This window comes from Oreochromis niloticus, linkage group LG9 (assembly GCF_001858045.2).
Source record: "Oreochromis niloticus isolate F11D_XX linkage group LG9, O_niloticus_UMD_NMBU, whole genome shotgun sequence".
Taxonomy (NCBI): Eukaryota; Metazoa; Chordata; class Actinopteri; order Cichliformes; family Cichlidae; genus Oreochromis; species Oreochromis niloticus.
Window position 1 is genome coordinate 30,633,655 of NC_031974.2, and position 22,127 is coordinate 30,655,781.

At 40.4% G+C, this 22,127-nt stretch overlaps 1 protein-coding gene across 10 annotated transcripts in view; it reads left to right on the forward strand.

The window, feature by feature from the left end:
- Positions 1–22,127, forward strand: part of hecw1a (HECT, C2 and WW domain containing E3 ubiquitin protein ligase 1a) — a 102,347-nt gene that overhangs the window by 47,779 nt on the left and 32,441 nt on the right. For all 10 annotated transcript variants that reach the window (XM_005460465.4, XM_005460461.4, XM_013264403.3 and 7 more), the window contains 4 exons: positions 16,135–16,277; positions 16,602–16,702; positions 17,822–18,783; positions 19,769–20,339. In XM_005460465.4, the coding sequence (XP_005460522.1) occupies positions 16,135–16,277; positions 16,602–16,702; positions 17,822–18,783; positions 19,769–20,339 (1,777 nt within the window). The remainder of the gene's footprint in view (positions 1–16,134; positions 16,278–16,601; positions 16,703–17,821; positions 18,784–19,768; positions 20,340–22,127) is intronic.

Here is a 22,127-nt window from a genome sequence, read left to right on the forward strand (position 1 = left end):
CTTTTAAAATCAAATGGATCAAACTCTTTTTAAAAAAATCCCAATTCAATTTGGAATTTTATTACCAACCATATCTTTAACTCACTTGGAGGAATGCACTTTCTGCTAAGATGTAATTACAATATCTCTAAATTACCGATTAAACTCTCCAACTTTCATAGTCAACTTTTATCATCTTGGTTAATGATATACTCTCACAACTTCTCCCCATAAATATCTTATTTGGAACAATCAGGATATTAAATTTAAGAACAAATCATTATATTTTCAAAAATGGGTTGATAGAAATATTTTACTTGTGAGTCAATTACTGAATGATAATGGTCAATTATTTTCTTATAAGGAATTTTTGTCTGTTTATGATTTTCCTGTCACTCCAAGAGAATATGCTGTAGTTTTTGATGCAATACCAGATGGGGTGAGAAGGTTATTGGTGTCTGCTCCTAAAGGTAAAAATTGTATTATTCCAGAACTAAATCCCGCTAGCATATACATCGGTAACATCTGTCCTTTATTGAGTGATAAAGCCACAAATCAATGTATTAGACAAATTATTCAAAGAGATATTGTTTCCAAACCTGCAGCTGTATTTTACTGGAACAATATTTACAATGATATAGACTGGAAAAACACTTGGATTCTATCAAGGAAATTTATTATTACTAATAAGATAAGAGAAGTTGATCCACAGATGTTATCCGGTAAAGACATATCTGGTTAAATTTAAAAAAAATATTGATACTCTTTGTACTTTTTGCAGCAATGCAGAGGAAACAATATGTCATTTATTTTGGGAATGCACTTATACACATGTATTTTGGATTGATCTAAATAATTTTATAAACACCAAAATTGATCCCTCATGTAAACTGAAGTTTCAACATATTCTATTTGGCCTCTCACATACCGATAAAATAATTCCAGGGAAAAAATATATTATTAATCTTTTGATTATTTTTGCCAAATTTCACATACACTGTACAAAATTTTCTCAACAGCATCCAAACATATTTGCTTTTAAAGCCCTGTTTTCCAATTATCTGGAGAATCTTAAGAACAGTACTAACTCCAAAGCGTGTAAAACACAAGAGCTGTGTCGAATGTATAGTTTCACTTGACTTACATGTTGTTTATTTATACCTTGAGCACAAATTATTTTATTTTATTTTTATTTATTTATTTATTTTCTTTCAGTTACTTTGTTTATCTGTTTTCTCTTAAAGTATACCTTTTTGTTTACGTACTTGTATTCGTATACATAACTTGTTCAAGATACTGCAAGCTGTGGAATTTTTTTATACCCTTTCTATATCCTACATCACTATGTATACTTGTTCTTCATTTGTCTAAATAAAAAAAAAAATAAAAAAAAATTCTTACTATAGTAGTTGCAAGAAAAGTCGCAAAAGGGGGGTAGCAATACTTATTAAAAATTCAGTTAATTTTGAATGTTCTAAAGAAATTCGGGACAGTGGGGGGAGATACATTATTGTAAGAGGTAAACTAGAAGGGGAGGCGGTGACACTAATCAATCTCTATATTCCCCCTGAGAGCAACCAACAAAATGTGAAGACTCTTACTACAGTCATGTCAGAATCTGAAGGGACAGTGCTGTGTGCAGGAGACTTTAATGTGGTATTCGATCATAGAATTGATACAGCAAGCACAAATAGAAGCAAAAACAGCCTGGCGAGAATGGTTAATACCTTTATGAAAGAGCAGGGAATGGTAGATGTATGGAGGGAACATCACCCGCTGGATAAGGAGTATACACACTACTCAAAGACTCACAACACTTACTCAAGAATTCACTATGTTTAATGAACAGATGGGATCTACACAGAGTGATTGAATGCACAATTGGAGTAGCAGATATTTCTGATCATTGTGCCATTCATTTAAAGCTAAATCTAAATAGTAGGTGTAGAAACACCTGTTGGAGGTTAAATCTGAGCTGTCTGAATAAAAAAGAAACAAAAGACCAAATCAAGAAAGATATAAAGCAATACATAGAGGAAAATTCCACAGAAGAAATTAGCCCAACTGTGTTTTGGGATGCATTCAAAGCTGTACTCAGAGGGAAGCTTATTGCCATAACTTCAAAACAACACCAAATGAGGAAGGCCCTGTACCTAAGCCGGGTGGAGGAATTGAAAAACACAGAAATATTATACCGAACAACTCGGAATGTTCAGCTCCAAGACAGAATCAAAACACTAAAAAAGGAAATTGACAATATATTGACTGAAGAAATGGAAAAAAACCTTAGATTTTTGAAACAGGATTATTATGAGAACGGCCCAAAGGCAGCTAGACTGTTAGCACGGGATCTTAGACAGCAGCAAGCTGCTAATACAGTTCACAAGATTAGGGACCCATCTACAAATAACTTGCAGTATAGCCAGGAAGCAATAGAAGAAACATTTAGGAAATATTACGAAAACTTGTATAAACCACCATGTTCCTCAAATAAAGACGAAAAAACTGCTTTTCTTAACTCCCTAGACTTACCACGTATTGGTACGCAGCAAAACAGCAAACTAACTGCCCCCATCAGTCATGAAGAAGTATCTAGAGGAATTTCAAGACTTAAACCCTTCCCTCATGGAGAGAGGCGATTATCTCAGCAATCCCTAAATAGGGAAAAGACACCGAATATTGTAACAATTACAGACCCATATCGGTACTTAATGTGGACTACAAAATATACACATCTATAATTGCTAAGCGATATGGAGCAATTATGACAGATTTAATTAATGAAGACCAAACTGGCTTTATCTCAGAACGTAGAACTCAAGATAGTATAAGAAGGACCCTCCAGATAGTTAATTCGATACAAACAAAAAAGGGTAGTGCGGCCCTAGTAAGCCTGGATGCAGAGAAGGCTTTCAACAGTGTAGATTGGAACTTCCCATATGCCGTGCTTGAAAGGTTTGGCTTTAATGACGGTGCTGTGATGTGCATCAAATCTATTTACCAATCTCCTACGGCTCAAATTAGAATCAATGGTAGCCTAACGGAACAAATCTCTCTCGAGAGGGGTACCCGCCAGGGTTGTTGCCTCTCACCTCTTCTCTTCGCTCTATATATTGAACCCCTGGCACAGGCCATCCGACAAAGTGAGGAAGTGAGAGGAATAAATATTAAAGGGGAAGACCGCATCATCAGCTTATTTGCAGATGATATCATACTCTACCTAGAAAATCCAAACCAAACTTTAATTCCGATGTTTAATGTAATTAATATCTTTGCTGAACATTCGGGGTACAAAATTAATGTGACCAAAACTCAGATACTGGCTTTCAACTATTTGCCATCCGAAGAGGTTAAAAATAAGTTTAAACTGAACTGGACTGCAAAAAAAAATGAAATACCTCGGTGTAACTGTGACTAAACAATTGAGTGACCTTTTTAAAACAAATTATGATGGACTGACCACTCAGATTAAACACGATCTAAACCGATGGTCATCTCTTACACTAGACTTTAGTGCAAGAATCACAACAATAAAAATGAGTATCCTCCCACGGCTATTGTACCTTTTCCAATCTTTGCCAGTTAAGATCCCAGTGGAAAAATTCAAGGACTGGGATAGGCTCATTTCTAGATTTGTATGGAATGGTAAAAGGCCTAGAATAAATTACACAACATTACAACTATCTAGGAAGCAAGGTGGTGTGGGACTCCCTAATCTAAAAGATTATTACCATGCGGCCCAAACCAGACCAGTGATAAAGTGGTGTGATCAGAACTTTAATGCTAAATGGAAAGATATTGAAATAAAAGTACAGGATGTCCCAGTTCAGACTTTTCTTGGAAATGAGCAACTTAAGAAAACTTTACAGCATTTCCTTGATCCTATAACATCCCACACTCTAGAGATATGGTTTGGCCTAGTTAAACAAAGTAAGTTGGAAAGGGAGGTTAAGATGTTAAACTGGGCTGCCTATGATGTTAGTGTTATACCAAGTGCTCACGACTCAGGATTCAGGAAGTGGGAACAAAAAGCAATAACAGCGATTTGTACAATAATGAAAGATGGCCATTCGATGAGTTTCCAAGATTTAAAAGATCGGTATAGTCTAGAGAAAACCGATTTTTACCCGTACCTGCAACTCAGAGATTACTTTTCAAAGGAAGTACGAAGTTCGCGTACGTCTTATGGCATGCTGGATTGCGTAATTAAATCATACAGGGGCCTCCAATTCAAGGAAATTTCTGTACTATATAAAAACCTAAGAGAGAACACGGCAACATCAACTGAATACATAAAAAAGAAATGGGAGCAGGAAATAAAAACTGATATCTCAACTGAGGAATGGTTAGATATGTGTGAAACCCAGAACACAACGACTAACTCAAGATGCTGGAGAGAATTTGGATGGAAACATCTTACTCGATTCTTTATTACACCAAAAATCAAAAGTAAGCAGACTCAAGACAGTTTGCCATGCTAGAGAAGATGTGGTAACATGGAAGCACATCATACGCACGTGTTTTGGGAGTGCCTGAAACTGCATAATTTTTGAACGTGACTCTTGTAATAGGCAATATCTTGGGCTATCAATTACCACACAATTTTAAAACTGTATATATTGGGAATATTAGAGAGCATGTTATGTACGACGACTTGTATTTGACAAAAATCCTATTGATAGCTGCAAAGAAAGCTATAACAAGAAACCGGTACAAACTGGATCCACCTTCAAAAGACTGGTTAAATGTTGTTGGAGAAATCTATGCAATGGAAAAAATGACTTACATTCTCAGATTAAAGGAAGATATTTTCGTTACTAAGTGGGAGAAGTGGACATTATATGGCACCAAGGAAAATTAATGAACTAACAAAACATTTAAGGTCTATAACTTTGTATATCCATATATGCATGCATGTATAAAAGTATGTATATAAGATGGAGTATGTATGCTGCGGAGTAAAGGCAGGTATGCATATGATAGTTGATTAGAATTGGCACCCACACCTTTTGTTCGCTTTAGTTCTGTTTGTTTTGACTGTGTGCTTGTATGGTTATTTCTCCTGTAATGTAATACATGTCTGTTGTTTAAACTGTGACAAAACTATCACTAAAAACTACAGTGTCAAAAAAAAAATACATGTAATTCTGATTCATGTTTATATAGAAATGTGTCAGAGCACATAGTTAGATCCTCAGAGCAGGATTCCAGCAGAAGTATTACACAAAGTGACCTTAAGTAACTAAAAGTAACTTTAGAATTCAATTACATTTGAAATGAGGTAGCCAGATATTTGACATGGTTTTGGGACTGCATTGTGAACAATACAAAATGTCAATAAGCAGTAACCATTGTTTCAATAGGAGATTATAAATGAGGTGATGTCAATCAGCACTGTTCTGTCCTTAAGCTTCTACATGATCTGGAATAGAACAGGCATAACTATGCTGGAAGTGACCCTGTGATTTGTGCACAAGCTCCACTGATCGCAGTACATGTCTCAGGATGTCCTGTGGCACAGTCTCTATCTTTATTATGTCCCTCAGGAGACTCATGCAGTGATTTAATGTGGTGTCCCAGTTGACAGCATCCACTCAGCTCTAAGTCACTTTCCTTTTTCCAAACTGATCCCATTTTGAGCAAGCTGCTCAGCTTGCTTGGCAGTGATGTACTGTGTCAACTCTAATGGAACATGCTGGCTCATCCAGCAGACTTTCCATACTGCAGTCCAGCACTGCGCTGTATGAGACACAATTTTGAATCAAAACTGAATGTTTAATATGGCTTCCTGTCTGTAGAAGCAGACTCTGTTGTTTATATAAAGGTGTGCAATTCTCTGGTAACAGATAATTGTGTTTTAAAATGAAGCCTGATTAAACTAGAGCAGAAGCAGAGTAAGAAACCATTAGTAACAATTAAAGGTTGAACTAACGGCTAAAAAGTCAGGCGAACAGAGGTTGACCTGAATGTGACAGTTTTAACATCCAAGTCAATCAACAAAACAGGCTACAGAACATATACAATGGCAAGTAATAAACTAGGGATGTAAACAAAACAGCAAACAATAGAAGAAGGATAGAAGCAAATGACATGAGGGAACACATGTAACTAACAGTAACTTCCAGACCATGGCTAGCTGCTCACAAAAATCCACAGCTTCCATGAATAATGCTTTTAAACAGATCCAACTAACTGTGGAGGAACTGAAGAAGTAGTAAACAGGGATGGAAGTCAAGATGAAAAACAGGTGGAGGACCCAAGAGCAAAGAGCATGTAATACACAGTTAAAAACACTTAAAAGAACTGAGGGCTATAACAAACACTGGCAAGTTAGCACAATGACACTGGAACATCTGCCACTGTGATTATCTACCACTAGACGGACATTGCTACAGAATAACCAATCTGCTTGATGAACTGTTCTTGTTCATCAAGATGAGGGTCAGGATTGTTAGCTAATGGCACCAGCACAAGAGCGAATGTTGTAAGTACTGTGTGAGGAAGTAGAAACATACCCCTACATTCACTTGAATTTCACACCTAACCTGGTGTCTAATGTTCTGTTGCCTAGCGCTTTAACAGTGACACTGTTCATGTCTATAAAACTGATGTAAAATTATTTCCTGGCAACAGAAAAAGAAAAAAAAAATGGAATTAAGGTGTTTGTAAGAATCTACTTATTGCAGATGTTCATCAGGGGAAACACAAAGACTTTAGATACTACTGGAAAACTTTGGACCCTTCTACTCTCCCCGCAGAGGTTCAAGAAATTGTCCATGAATGGTGGCACTAGTTTTTGGACAATTGATTTGTCAGTAGGCAGTGATTTCATACCTATAGATCTGTAGATCTATCACATGGCAGTTTACACCTGTGATAAATAAACCAACTTTGTAGTACAGAAACCAAAGTTACCTGGATAAGACAATACAGGCCTCAGGACAGGAGCTCAGTTCATCAGTCACATTAAAGTGGGACGATTAGCCTGCCTGACCAGGCAAGATTGCTAACTTTGGTTAGATTCTAATCATCCATCCATCCATCCATCCATTCGCTTCCGCTTATCCTTTAGATTCTAACCAATTAACAAAAAGCTGAGACTAAGGCGATTAATCTGGCTGCTGTCTATTTGCCAGCTCCTTAACATTTACTGTTTTATAAGCACTTACTTTAAATACAGTGGATAGCCCAGTGAAACTTCTCTGTATGACCTTGTAGGGATCAATGGCCTCATGTCGAGACGCATGTAATTTGATCCTTTGTGTCATTTGGTGCTTCAGCTCCTCCTGTTGTGTGGATTTGTGGTGCTGAAATGAAAAGAGCATTTTTTTTGGCTTGAGTTGAATGTTGTTGTGATTTGGAGCTGTATAAGTAAAATAGAATAGAATTGCCTTTTGCGAGACTTAACCTTTCTTTCTTGTTACGACCCGGCTCAAGGCCGCAACATAAAAGAAGATGCATACCAGATTGTGGGTGGGGTGAATGCCGCTGGATCCATAGCTGGCTGGTCCGTACTGTCACGGCGAGTGAGATGAGCCGTGTGGAGATGATAAAGGAGGATCCAATTGCAGGCACTTGTAAAGGTGTGAAGGTGATTTATTGAACACAAAGCACAAGAGGAAAAAAAACGGCAAAAAGAGATCACACTAAACTATACTGGAAACAACTAAACTACAGAATACGAACCAGAACTCAAACATGAAGCAGGGTAGACAACGGTACATGATGGTGATGGCAGGGAGAACACACGAATGAGACATGGGAGATACACAGACGGACCAGCCAAAACACAAAGACAGAGGACGCGACTTAAATACACACAGGGAAACACAGGGAGATTACACACAGGTGGGGAACACAGCTGGGAATAATCAACAAGACGAGACAGAGGTAAAACTGAACACACTCACATGAGACGCAGACCTTCACAATAAAACAGGAAACGAGAACAAATCCTTAAACATGACATAAAACAAAACACTGACAACATTAAATCATAACATTTCTGTACACTGTCCATCAGAGATGAACCCAACCATGGTGGTGTTATTGGTAGACTTGACGATGACGTTGGTTGGGTGGGTTGGTTTACAGTCATAAGTGTACAGGGTGTACAGTAGGGGGCTGAGAACGCCTCCCTGCGGGGATCTGGTGCTGAGTGAGAGTGGGGGAGTAAGATGGGGGCTGACTGAGTGAGGCCGGTTGGTTAGGAAGTCTTTGATCCAGGAGCAGGTGGCAGGGGGATCTGAAGGTGGTCCAGTTTGGTGGTGAGGATGTCTGGGTTTACAGTGTTGAACACTGAGCTGTAGTCCACGAAGAGCATCCACATTTAGCTCTTCCTGTTCTCCAGATGGCTCAGCGCTCTATGAAGGGTGATGGTGATGGCATCTTCCGTGGACCGATTTGCTCTGTGAGCAAACTGAGGTCCATGGGGTCAAGGGAGGGGGGTGGACAGTCTGTCAGAGTTGGGGGGACTCTGGCCTAGGTAGTTGATGAAATGTAGAAGGCAGCTGTGAGCTCAGCCTAAATCTTTAACATATAACTCTGAAAGATGTTGACAGACAAGGAGGGCTGAATTATGTGAAATTTAGAGTCAAGGATTTGTGGGATTCTTATTTAAAAATACATGAACCGCAGCCCCCGTGGCGCTGATAAGTATAAGCCTATGAGAATGGATGGATGAATGACCCAGAGCAACTTTACTCTCTACCCTAAAATACAGTACATTCAATATATACAGTACTCTATATATACCTCGAGGGCGTTGTTTCCCTTTGAACCTAGTTTCTATGAGCTATTGCTGCTGTGATAAAACATGTAATTATTTACATGATACCCACATTACCCCACATCCACCTCCCGTCCATCCTGTGCAATCCCACTGGCACCTTTCCTCTGCCTGTGCCTGCTGTTGTAAATGATTCACTTGTTCTCCATTTAATCCTCCTCATTTATCTCTCTGCACACAGATTTCCACAGCCAACTCTTTTTTTTCCTGGTTTTCATTTTCCTGCATTTGCCACTTCATTTTATCCCATGCAATCAGATCCTCTTTTTACATTGTTCTGCTCTCATTTCTTCAGTGAATATGTTTTTCCTTCTGTCCTTCCCACAAAAGAACTATCAGGGACACACAAGAACACAGTCAGTGAAACAGATCGGAAAAACAGCAGCCAACATGATCAGAACTTTAGTCATTGTCTGAGACACTGGCAAGGGTAGCAGAGTAAAGCAGATAGAATGTAATGTAGCAGCCACAACACACACACACACACACACACACACACACACACACACACTAATCCAATCAAACTTTAGTGTCACCCCTTCAGGTTTCATTTCATCATGTCCAACTGTACTTGCAGGAAAAAGGAAGTTCAAGCCTGGAGCTTCCAATCACATAAACAGACATGGATATACAGAGACTTGGCTAAGATATTAAGAGAAGGAAAACCCCAGTGTAAAATCTGCTGCTGAGAGAGAAGAGGAAGAATAAGTGTATATGGATGGTACTTTACAAGAACACAGCACCAAGCAAAAACTACTGTTCCTACATCGTATCCTGTAGTCTCCGAACGCAAATGACCTTGTAAATAAATGTTAAACAGTAAATTAAAAAGTAAAATGTTTATTTGTGCTATTTAAACAGTGAAATTAACTTTTTTTGTAGTTAATAGTTTTATTATTTCTCATTTTAATTTAACTCAAAAGTAATTGGATGAACTTACATAAGGACTGGTTTTAATACTTGTATGAAAATCTTTTGGCGTCGAGGACTGGCTAACGTGTAGATTCCAAGGACATCAGCAAGTGTTATTTCCTTTCTTGAGATATTCTGCCAGGCCTTAACTGCCGCATGCTCCAAAGAAACAAACCCTTGTTAGTGTTTTTCTTTGCTGCTAGTTTTGACTTCAGTGACGTAAAAGCATGCTGTGGTTGTTAAGATCATGTGAATGGCTTAAAGGCCATTAAAGAGAGCATTTCTTTGCTAATATATACCTAAAAAAAGCCTGCCCTTTTCTGGATGCTCCAAAACTGATCAGAAATGCAAAGTTTGCAAATGAAATCCAGCAAACCAAAGCAAAGTCTAATTTACCCTTCCTCCTCTTGAGCATAAATAGTGGTTTCTCATATGTTGTAAAGCCTCTGTGTTTCATGAAAGCATCACTTGATTATACAGGGTGGGCCATTTATATGGATACACCGTAATAAAATGGGAATGGTTGGTGATATTAAAGTCCTGTTTGTGGCACATTAGTATATGTGAGGGGGCAAACTCCTCAAGATGGGTGGTGACCATGGTGGCCATTTAGAAGTCGGCCATCTTGGATACACCTTTTGTTTTTTCAATAGGAAGAGGGCCATGTGACACATCAAACTTATTGGTAATGTCACAAGAAAAACAATGGTGTGCTTGGTTTCAACGTAACTTTATTCTTTCATGAGTTATTTGCAAGTTTCTCTTTGTTCACAGCCATTGACATGTCGAAGAGGTTAACACGTGAGGAGCAGATCGAAATTGTGTTGATATCTGGTGAACACAGTAACCGGGTCATTGCAGCAGATTTCAATGCAAGACACCCTACAAGACCACCCATCTCCCATGCTACAGTTAGCAAACTGCTTGCTAAGTTTCATGAAACTGGTTCAGTGTTGGATTTGCCAAAATATGGACGCAAGAAAAACTGTCACTAATGAAGAAACATCAGCGGCTGTCCTAGCGTCATTCAGCAAGAGCCCACAGCGTAGCACTCGCCGCATGTCACTGGAGAGTGGCATTAGTCGAACATCCCTTCGGTGGATATTAGCTACTCACAAATGGCACCCTTACAAACTCCAGCTACTGCAGCATCTCAACGAGGATGACCCAGATTGGGGCACAGAATTTGCAGAATGGGCAAAACAAAAATTGGAACAGGACCCTCAGTTCACGCAGAAGATTTTGTTCAGTGATGAGGCAAACTTTTATGTGAATGGTGAAGTTAACAAACAAAACCACCGCTATTGGTCTGACACTAACCCACATTGGATGGATCCCTCCAAGACTGTTGGAACAACAAAAGTGATGGTTTGATGTGGTATATGGGGTACAACGATAGTGGGTCCATTCTTCATCAATGGAAACCTCAAGGCCACTGGATATTTGAAATTGCTACATGATGATGTGTTTCCCTCTTTATGCACTGAAGCTGGCACGTTCCCTGAGTTTTTCCAGCAAGATGGTGCACCACCACATTATGGGTGCCAGGTCCGAGCATTCCTAGATGAACAGTTTCCTGGAAAGTGGATTGGTCGTCGTGGGCCAGTTGAATGGCCCCCAAGGTCTCCCGATCTGACCCCCTTAGACTTTCATCTTTGGGTTCATCTGAAGGCAATTGTCTATGGTGTGAAGACATGAGATGTGCAGCACCTGAAACTACAGATAACACAATGGGCAGCACATTGAACACATTTTTTTTTCTGCCTGTCCCGTTTGGATCTTTAGCCATCAGAATTGTTGTCTGAAAGCCAAAAAAGATGCCTCGCAGATTTACTTCACCAAGTCATCATGGCCTTGTCGTATTGGTCCATTTGATTGGCCTTTATTATAATTATGTATTTATTTTATTTTCAGTTGTTACAGACGGGACAGACATGACTGAGGGATAGGACAGGGAGAAAGAAAGAATGAAAGAAAGAGAGGGAGAGAAAGACAAAATAGAGGGGAGAGAGAAAAAAAAGAAAAGCAAACACCTGTCGAGAGAAGAAAAAAAAAATTACATTTCGTCGAAATAGTACCTGTAGGGACAGTAGATGCTACTTTTAATGACAGGTTTAGTTGCTGTGTATATCACCAGAATCTTCTTTTGATGTTGTTACGACCCGACTCAAAAGCCGCAACATAAAAAAGGAGATGAATACCAGAGTGTAGGCGAGAAGAGGTTTTATCTTAAAATGGAATACCAGGTTAGCTAAAATGGCTAGTGCCACCAAGGCAAAAACAAGTGAGCTCTCTGGAAAGCTTGCCTCAGGTATGCTTTTATCCACACCTGACTAGGTGTGGCCAATTAGCACCTGCTGAAAACATTGAGGAGATTAGGGGATGCAGAGGGACGTAACAGATGTTCTGATACCCTTTGATGAGGCGGCTTCAGGGCAACCCATACTTTAGACTGACATTAAGAACCTATGGAATTGGGCTGTTGGCAAAAAAGAAGGTTTTCCTAATTCAGAATCCCTCACTGCAGCAGGGTCCTTTGTATTAATAGTATGGTTGCAGAAAAACCTGTTCTACAAGGTTTTCACATGAATTATTCATGTGGGCATGTATTGTATAGGACAGGGGTCGGCAACCCGCGGCTCCGGAGCCGCATGCGGCTCTTTAGTCCTTATAGTGCGGCTCCGCGTGGTTTGGGCAAATAAATTAGAAGTATTTAGCTGAAGTGTATTTTATTTATGTTAGTTCTTTTTAACTCGTAGTTCTAAATTGGAAGATTATTGTGATATTGAAATATAAAAATAAAATTATATTCTATTATTTTTTCATCGCTCAAAATAAGAGTCACACTCGTGGAAGCCGATATACCCGCCGAAACGCCGTGCATTTATCGAGACTTTCAACCCCAGGTAGGCCAATTATGGATCTTTGGATCCACATTATGTCAGCAGCTGTTCTCCACCATGAACTATGTTAAAGACAAACACCGCTCACGCCTGACAGATGACAGCTTACAGTCCTGCGTAAACTGACTTTGTATAGCCCCGATTTGCGGACTCTGTGCGCAGAGGTTCAGGAGCAGAAGTCCCATTGTAAACAAATCACGGCAGACCCAACAATGTTTCCATGAGCATGCTTTTGAGCATCTCTTTATTGACCACTTTTCACACACGGTTGCTGTACGCATACAGCCGGCTGTAGTTTTTCAGCTCACAGCCCGACATACACCACCAACAACACAACAGCACAGATAGCGCAGACGTAAAGGCAGTGAGGCGTGATTGCGGGTGTCGCTCAGGTGCGTCCGCCTCCCCTGCAGCGGCGCTGCAAACCACGCCCCGCCACACGCATTAACCAGGTAAAATACATATTTAGGCAGAATTTTGCAAATATCTATTTTTCATTTTTCTGCAGCATAGTGCTTTTTTCCAATTATCTTTTAAGAGTCAGGTCAAGGCTCCAACAGCCCAAAGGCGATATAAGGGTGGCAGCTGACAACAGTTTTTGTTTGCTACATGGATCATTTTAGTTCAGCTGGGTGTCTTTCCTTTTGTTATATTTCTTTAAGAGTTCAAAATGTGTTGATTACATAAATATAATTTAATTTTCTCTGTAGCACTTCATGGATTTCATAAGCAGCACACCTTAGTTGTTCACACAAAGCATAAAGATAAAAAACAATATATACAGTGTTATCTTCATTTTAGATGTCAAAAAGTATTTGCGGCTCCCAGTGTTTTCTTTTGCATGGAAACCGGGTCCAAATGGCTCTTTGGGTGTAAAAGGTTGCTGACCCCTGGTATAGGAAATTAGGCATTTAGCTTTACACAGTGGAGTCTTAGGAATTCAATTTTAAACAACATATTAATGAGTTTGTAGACTAATCTGACACTAAAGAAGAAACATTTCGACCACTTACAGATGAAGAAAACAATGTTGATTAGCTCATAACTGCAGTATAAAGACACTTGAGACCATCAGTGGAGAAGTACTTACTGGAACAAATGGGTTCCATGACGGCTGCACGTCTCAGCTTCCAGAACAGAAGTGCTGCTAATGCACTGATGCCTGAGTCCACGCTTCAAAGAGTCAGAGTTGTTATTCTGGCATGAGCAAGGCCAAAAGCATATAAAGACAAAATGTTTCTACTCACTAGTATATAAAGAGTTATCAGAGCTGCAGTTTCTTTATACTTCATCATGACCATCATGAAGTAAACATTAGAAATACTCTGAGAATAAACTATGGAAATAGGCTTCAAACAACCTTGTTTTTTGGGTGTTTTTGGAGCTCCTTGCATCAGAGCCTCAGCTGCAAATAATCCTATATTAAAGAATGAGGAGGCTGAAGTTAGTCCGAATACTGTCTGAAGCATCAAACAGTAAATGTAGAATAACGTACATCAGCTACAACATTAAGACCACTAACAGATGAGATGAAGAACACTGATTATCTCGTCATAATGCAGGTTTTTTGGGGGGAATCCTTGGTTCCTACCATTCATTTTAACATTTGCAACCCACCTTAGCATTAGACTGAGACCATTCTCATTGCAATGACAGGCCCTAGGTACACAATGCACTTTCCACACTGCAATAACTGCTTATCAATTGCTTGAGGGACTCAACAAAGAGCATCTGCCTCATCTTCAAAACACCCAGATCCCGATGAAGTATATCTTCAGAAGAAGGCTGATCCATGGATGCCCCATTCCACAGCATCCAAATGATAAAGCCCCAGTGCCAGACACCTCTGTGATCACCCAGAGGTCCTATGTCCATTACCCAATAAGGTAAAACCTCAGGACAATATTAAGCTGGTGGTTTTAATGTGCCTGTTGATGCCCATTACTTCCCCACCATAATAATTTCAAGGAGTGTTAACCTTAAATGAAGACGCGGACATAAGACAGGATTTACAACAACTCTGAAATGCAGGTGAATACAGAGACAAGGAAAAGAGGTCTTTGTATTGACATTTGAATAAAATGTATAAATCCAGAAGGGAAGTCCCATCATGGTTTTTTTTGTTGTTGTTGTTGTTGTTGTTGTTTTGTTTTTTGAAACCAACTAACAGGTTTGTGCCAGTACTAATTTAAGCATTTAACGTTTTTGGTGCCAGAAATTCTGAAGCTTGTCTGAAAGAGCTTTAAACTGCACTCAGTACTGTTATTATCTTCGTAAGAGTGAATAAAAAGCTTTGGAGGATTTGGACAGTTCCAAGCTCTGAAGCACTGTATAAGAAGCTTGGACAGTCATCAGAACCCCAAAAGAGAAAGATGGGAGACAGGGAATTGGATTCTATCAAATAAATAAAGTACAAATAACACTGAGGAAGAAAAATAAACCCCAAATTAGGCACGCTAAGCTACCAGGAAATGTTTTAATTCATCATAAAACTTCAATAAAAAACAGACGATCCAACTGGCAGATGAGTAAAGGAAGAGTTACATGGTTGTGATTCATGAACCTTACTGTATGTGCAGAGTTTCTTTTAATGATTATCTGCTGAAGAGGGAGCACTTTAACCCTCCCACATATTTGCAGAAATTTGAACTCTAACAATCACGTCTCCAGCATTTATTTGAGATAAGTTGTTTTTAGTAACCTGGGGAGAACTTAAAATAGCATACAAGTAGAAACACATTAATACCACCGTTAGTTCATTTCATTCATTAGTTTATTATAACAATATCAAAATGTAATCATAGTTTCTTAGTATAGTCGTTGTGGAACCATAAAGATGATTGTATTGCTTACTTCCAATAACTATAATATTTAATTACAAATGCAAAAGCTGAGAGTGATTCTTATTAATATCCTCAGACAGACGGGTCTGCATTAAGTGCAGAGTACTTGGCACTTTCAAAGCTTGAGGATTTCTGCCAAGATACTAGTAATGGTGAGTTGCCATGACAATGGCTAACGTCATTTCAATAGGAAAAAGAGCTTTACATTATAGCTCAGAATCTGAAAAGCTAATGTGACATTCATCTGTAGTGTATTTTTACCTGATCTCTTTGTGTCTGTTGGTGTTCTGCTCATACCCTTCATTCTGCAGGCACTCCAGTTACTTTACTTTGCCTCATGCTATATTTGAGTAGCAGATATAAAAAACCAACACGTTTTCACAGTTATCTTGAATCATGAGGATTGATGTGCTGTCACTGACTCTGGTCTGGTCTGTTCAAGGGTTGCCAGATATGTGTAAGTTTTAGGTGTATGGATTAGGGCAGTTTGAGTGCGAGCAAAGAATTGGCACATTTAAGCAAAAAAACGTTGCTGGTTTAGATTCAGCACTCAGGCAACGCCTGAGATTCAGCAAAAGGCAACACAATTCACATTGCCTGTTAGTGCTTTAAATGCTGATTGCTGTAAATGATTACCTGTGTTACATATCACACATCCAACAAAACACACTTACTAAAGAAATTGTTCTCTCCTCTGTTGTTTCTCCAGAGGTTTAACTTTGTGTCCCTACCCACTGATGTCCTGGAGATTGAGGTAAAGGATAAGTTTGCCAAGAGCAGGCCAATCATCAAGCGTTTCCTGGGGAAGCTCTCAGTCCCCGTCCAGAGACTGCTGGAAAAACATGCCATTGGGTAAAACACATTCATGAGGATTTTCCCTGTTTAAATAAATGCAGCAGGACTGTCATCAGCTCAGGGGTCTGCCTGGCTCAATGATTCAAACTGTAGAGCTGTAGAAGTTCTCCTACATAAACTGGCCCACACAGGCTGTCCGTAAGATGAATGATGTGGGTGGTTATAGCTGCTTTAAAAGCCATGTAATAGTCTGATTTTAGCTACTATGCTATTTTTACTTTTGATTTTTTTTATTGTATGTTTTTATCGAGTTTCTCCCTTCTCTCTCATTTACATACCCTTTCTAACTGTCATCTGTCTCTGTGCATGTGTTGTCCCCAGGGATCGAGTAGTAAGTTATTCCTTAGGCCGCAGGTTGCCTACAGATCATGTCTGTGGCCAGCTGCAGTTCCGCTTTGAGCTGACCTCCTCCATTCACCCAGGTACACCAGGCTTAATGCTATGTAGTAGTAGTATGGACAGTTTACCTTGAATTAGTAGCTGTAGATTCTGTAAGAGACTGAAAAGGACTTGAATATGCTGCAAGTCCTTTTCAATACATTTTATAATATAAGATTTTCAACTGCTACTAATGTAATGGCAACCATTGTACCCAGTTGCTGCCTTCAAATGGAACTTATACAGACGGTTAATGTTAAAGTAACATCCATCAAATGTTCAGCTCAGGCGGTTGTTGGCTAACTAAATGATTGTTTAACCCTACTGTAGCAACCTTGGCAACTTTTGTACTATGTGTGGTGACTCTTTAGTTACTTTAAAAAACATTAAGCATAATAATCGATCAGGGAAGCTGGACACTTTGGGAAAGAAAAAAGCACAAGACACTCTATTGCTTCAAACTTTCTGTGCAAGCAATGATTTTACATGCAAGTATAGAACAGTAATTATCTTTAACGTATGTATGTGTTTAGTTTTTTGAACCCACTGTCATCTGAAAAAAATCAACTCTCCCTCCTTTCAAGGGAATGGCACTTATCGTGTCGTTGCCATTACTGTAGAGTGAGCTGTGTTAGTTCCATAAACTGACTGTTAAAGAGAATAGCTCACATCATGTTACCCACTGCCTTTTTTAGTCTTTTGACCACTACATTTGGAGAAGGTTGAGTGCTAAATTAAAGTTAATGATAGCAAGCTTGGTTAACATAATGCATCCATGGACGTCCACACACCATATGGCTGAATCACACAGACACGCATCTGCTAATTAGTGCTAAATAACAAATATTAGATTTTCATTCACCTGAGCAGATGCACACAGGTCATGTAGGAGCTGTACCGGGCAGTCGGTCATGTTATTTGTGAGATGATTTAGTAAAAAATACTGCAAAAGGCACCAGCAGCTCAAAGTTCAGTCTCTAATTAGCAGGTAAATCTTTGCTCTGTATCAGAGGCCACACATCTAATATTTCTCTGAAAAATTAGTGATTTCACTTAAGTCACTGCACACCGGAACTGAAGACAAAGCCCAGTTTGAAGGCAGCAACTTGAAAACGAAACTTATGAAACAATGATGAAAGCGTGTACCTTTCTTTCGTTCTTAGATGATGAGGAGGTTTCCTTAGTCATAGAGGCGGCCTGTCCTGAGGGTGGACACGCAGCAGATGTCAACCATGCTGCTGATGCTCCCGATGATGACACACTGAGTGTGGGCCCCGACATGCCCGATCTTCCCTTGGATGCTCCTCCTGACCCTGAGACCTTACCTGATGCAGCCTCCGCACCCAAAGAGGTACAGCCTGCTGAGAAGGAGCAGGCTGAGGCAACATCACAGGAGGAGCAAGGAAGTGTGGAAGAGGAGACCACAGTGAGAGAAGAACCCTTGGCTCCTGAGCCTCAGGTGGAGCAGGCGGAGGGAGAATCTGCTGAGCAGCAGCAGGAGGGAGGAGTGGAGGGGCAGCAGGAGAAAGGAGAGGTGGAGCAGGGAGAGGGGACTGCAGCACAAGCTGAGGAGGAGGTTACAGCAGAAGGAAAAGAAGCTGTGGATGAAGCACAGTCAGAGCCACACTCTGACTGTGCCGTAGCAGAAATGACTCACGATGAGGCCACTGCTGTGGAGGCTCCCCCCGAGGAAAACACTGCATCCCAGGAGGCTCCTGTAGACCCAGCTGAAGAGGCCCCACAGGAGGCTGGCGAGGGAGGGGAAAGAAGCTGTGCCCCCTGCTCCTGCCAGTCTCTCTTGTCGAACTACAACTCCAATGCTCATTCACGCCGTAAAACCCGCCCCTGCTCCCTCCCGGTGTCAGAGCTGGAGACGGTGATTGCCTCGGCCTGTGGCGAGCCTGAGACGCCACGATCCCACTACATCCGGATTCACCACCTCCTTCACAGCCTACCCTCAGCCCAGCACAGACCACCAAGCCAGGAGGAAGAGCAAAGCGGGGAAGGAGAGAATACAGACAGCACTCTGGAGACAAATGCCACATCACCAACACTTAAAACCTCCAAAGAGCAGGAGGGGCAGGAGGATGATGAAGAAGAGGATACATCACAGTCACCCTCTCAGGTAGGGCCAGTAATGGGCTGGTTAGAATAGACACTAGCTAACAAACAGAAGATGTTGTGGAGTCATTCTTACTATGTGGTGTATGCAATAGAGCTTCTGATGCTGCAGTTCACCCAAGAAGTTTTGGCAATATACCTGTTTAGCATATATAGCATGTAAGCTAGCTTTTCTTCATCTTCTGTGCTCATACTGTCTGTTTAGTTTAGTTTTCGAGGTGTGTTAGCTATAAACCAAAATAATCCAAATTAAAATAAAAAAATTCTTGAATTATTTTACATTACGTGTAATCAACAAAGAATATAGGAAAGTTTAAAAAATTAAAAATAAAACTGTTTAACAATGTGATAATTATATTGTTTTTGATGTAGATGTCTAGAACTGCTTAATTAATAGTCAGATTGTTCATGTACTGTTTTTATCAACAGCTGTAATTTTCTTAAAACAATTACAATGACTCAAAAAAATGTCTGTATAATTTTAGTTTTGTCAAAAGAAGATTAATATTTCCATCTGCGGTCATTTTGTTTTGATAGGACGTCTCTCTTCTGGTTCTGCCGGAGGTTTCTTCCTGTTAAAAGGGAGTTTTTCCTTTCCACTGTTGCCAAAGTGCTTGCTCATAGGGGGTCATGTGATTGTTAGGTTTTTCTCTGTATGTATTATTGTAGGGTCTATCTTAAAATATAAAGCGCCTTGAGGCGACTGTTGTTGTGATTTGGCGCTGTATAAATAAAATTGAATTGAATTGTTCAAACTGAATTTGAATAGTGTGCCGTTTATGAGACAGTGAATTGCCTGTTGGCATTGAGATCAGCTGATGTGCTGGGATTGCTCACACGATGCATGAGTAGATCTATTTTAGAAAGCTGTGGCAACATAAATCCTGTTCTCATTCTGCACTTTAACATACTGAAGGGCTAACCCACTCATTCACTCTGATTCACCTCTGCTGAACACTAATATGTAATGTGTCTTTAAACTCCTGCAGGTTCTGGGGTGTCCGGGCCCCTGCTGTCGGCGCTCCCTGCCCCGCAGCCTCTCCATTGAGCGCCTCTCTGAGCTGAATCAACTTCTGGAAGGTGAAGGGTTTGGAGGAGGCCACCCAGCAGTCAGGAGGATCTCTCCCTCCTGTCCAGAAAGCGAGGAGGGGGATTCCAGCAATGGAGGAGGAAGGAGGGCTGGCGGCAGCGCCCACAGAGCTCCAGGTGAAAGCGAGTGCGAGTTTTGTGACACCTCCTGCTATAGCACCTCGTGCTACAGCACCTCCTGTTACAGCACATCATGCTACAGCAACTCAGGCTATGAGGGGAGGGGGCGCTTTTGCAGCCACACCCGCCTGTCTTCAGTGGAGAGTAACCGGCTCTCCAGCAGCACCGTGTTCTCCTCCCAAGAAGAGGAAGATGAGGAGAGCGCCTTTGAGTCAGTACCTGAGGGCAATCATGGCCCTGACAGACAGGAGCAAGGCGGGGCAGAGAGGAGGACGGGGAGATGGAAGGAGACCAGGAGCGGAGAGCAGGGGGATCCAGCTGTGGCGGGGCCCAGTGATCAGAACAGCATCGGTGAGATTGTCTCAGAATAATTCTATCACTGCCAGCTTTCAAATTAGACTAGAACACTAAGCAAGCAACATATTCAGCTTTGCAGGAAGTTACCTTACCTACCATATATAAAGTGAAGCTTTTCCCCCATAGCCTACTATGTTGGCCTGAGGGCATTAGGGGCAAATTAACTTTCTTTTTTGTTTTTTGGCCATTTCTAGAATGAAATTGAACCCACAATGATTAATTTCCGAGACACTCAACTAGATGTTTTTTTCTTCTCCTTCTTTAATCAGCACGATGACTTTTAGCTGTTCCAACACTGGTATGTGAGTCCCTCCCAGGGCTCCAAAACAGCTCTGACATATGGGGAAGTGGAACTCCAGGGGATGTCCTGTTGAGTGTGTGGAATGATGGAGAGAATCATTTGAGATCTGTGAGTGTTGAGATGGGTCTCTGTGGATTGTGCTTGCTCAGGCTTGTGTGCAGAGGTTCAATCAGCTCAGCAGCTTAGAGTTAGCGGTGTCATGTCCATGAAGCATTGTTCTTCTGGGGGTCATGGCTCTCATTGGGGGGAGTTGTTTTATTGGAGGGGTGCCTCAGTGTTCAAGTGAAGCCCAAATGAATACACGTTCCTGTTCAATATTCGTTTTAGCCAATTTAATGTAACTTTTACCTACCAGGTTTTCACAGAATGTTCCTCTTTACCTTCTGGAAGATTCAGGTTCTGCTTGTTAATGGCCCTCACTTTACTTTCTCGGATGAAAAGAAAATTCTTTAAAAAAACAGCTGAATTGACAAATTATTTAAGTATAAGCTGGTAAACTTATATATTTAAGTATAAACTGACTGACCTTGTTTGACTGGATTTTTTTTACTATGTTTGTAATTTTTGTATAATTGTATTTTTTTCATGAAGTTGCCTATAGACAGTGAAAGGTGGATACACACACAGTTTTGCAGAACCCTGTAAGACTTCCTTTTACTAAAATGTAGAATGTTTTCAAACCCTCTGCAGGGTTTGGTAGCTGTATAGTTTTCTTCTTTCTGCTGTCACGATTATATTCTTGCACACAAAAATTGTTTTTTTTCTCCCCCATTTTGGATTTTAATGCTCTCGGCTTGAATCTGCTTTTATCACTTCTCTGATATTAAATTTGGTTGTGTGATTATGGGAAACCTTTAAGCGTGTTTGGGCCAGTAATTGGTTATTTATTCAATTTTGAGAGCTTGATGAAACCATGAGTTTCTCCATCCAGATCTGATACTGAACACAAATCCAAATAATTTCTTTGAACTGTGGGTGCTGTGTCGGGCGTGTGTGAGTGATCTACAAAAACATAAATGGAAAGATTTGTGTGGGGGTGTTCAGCCTCTGCTAGCATGACGGAAACTTAGCAGAAGACCAAATAAACAAGAAAGTGAATGAGTAGTGCTGTGACGAGAGTGGAGTTTCCTCGGTTGCCTCTATTAGAGTGAGTGTAACTAGCTAATCATAAGGTTTGATCCCTAGCTCCTTCGGTCTGCATGCCAAAATGTCCTCGGGCAGCTTAGGATAGAGCATTCATTGGTATGAATGTGTGTGAGTGTGTGACTGGATGAATGAGGCATGTGGTATTTGTGATTTGAGTGCTTAATTTGAGCAGACAAGCAATATTTAAACATAAGTGCATTTGCCATTTATTCTTGGACCAAGTTGTGGAGTTTGCGTTGGCCTTGTGGATGTTGGACTGCTTACCTGTTATAACAGATGGTTTGTTACCCCGAACCATCTGGACAGTTGTCCTTGGTAACTCTTTGGAAAAGGAC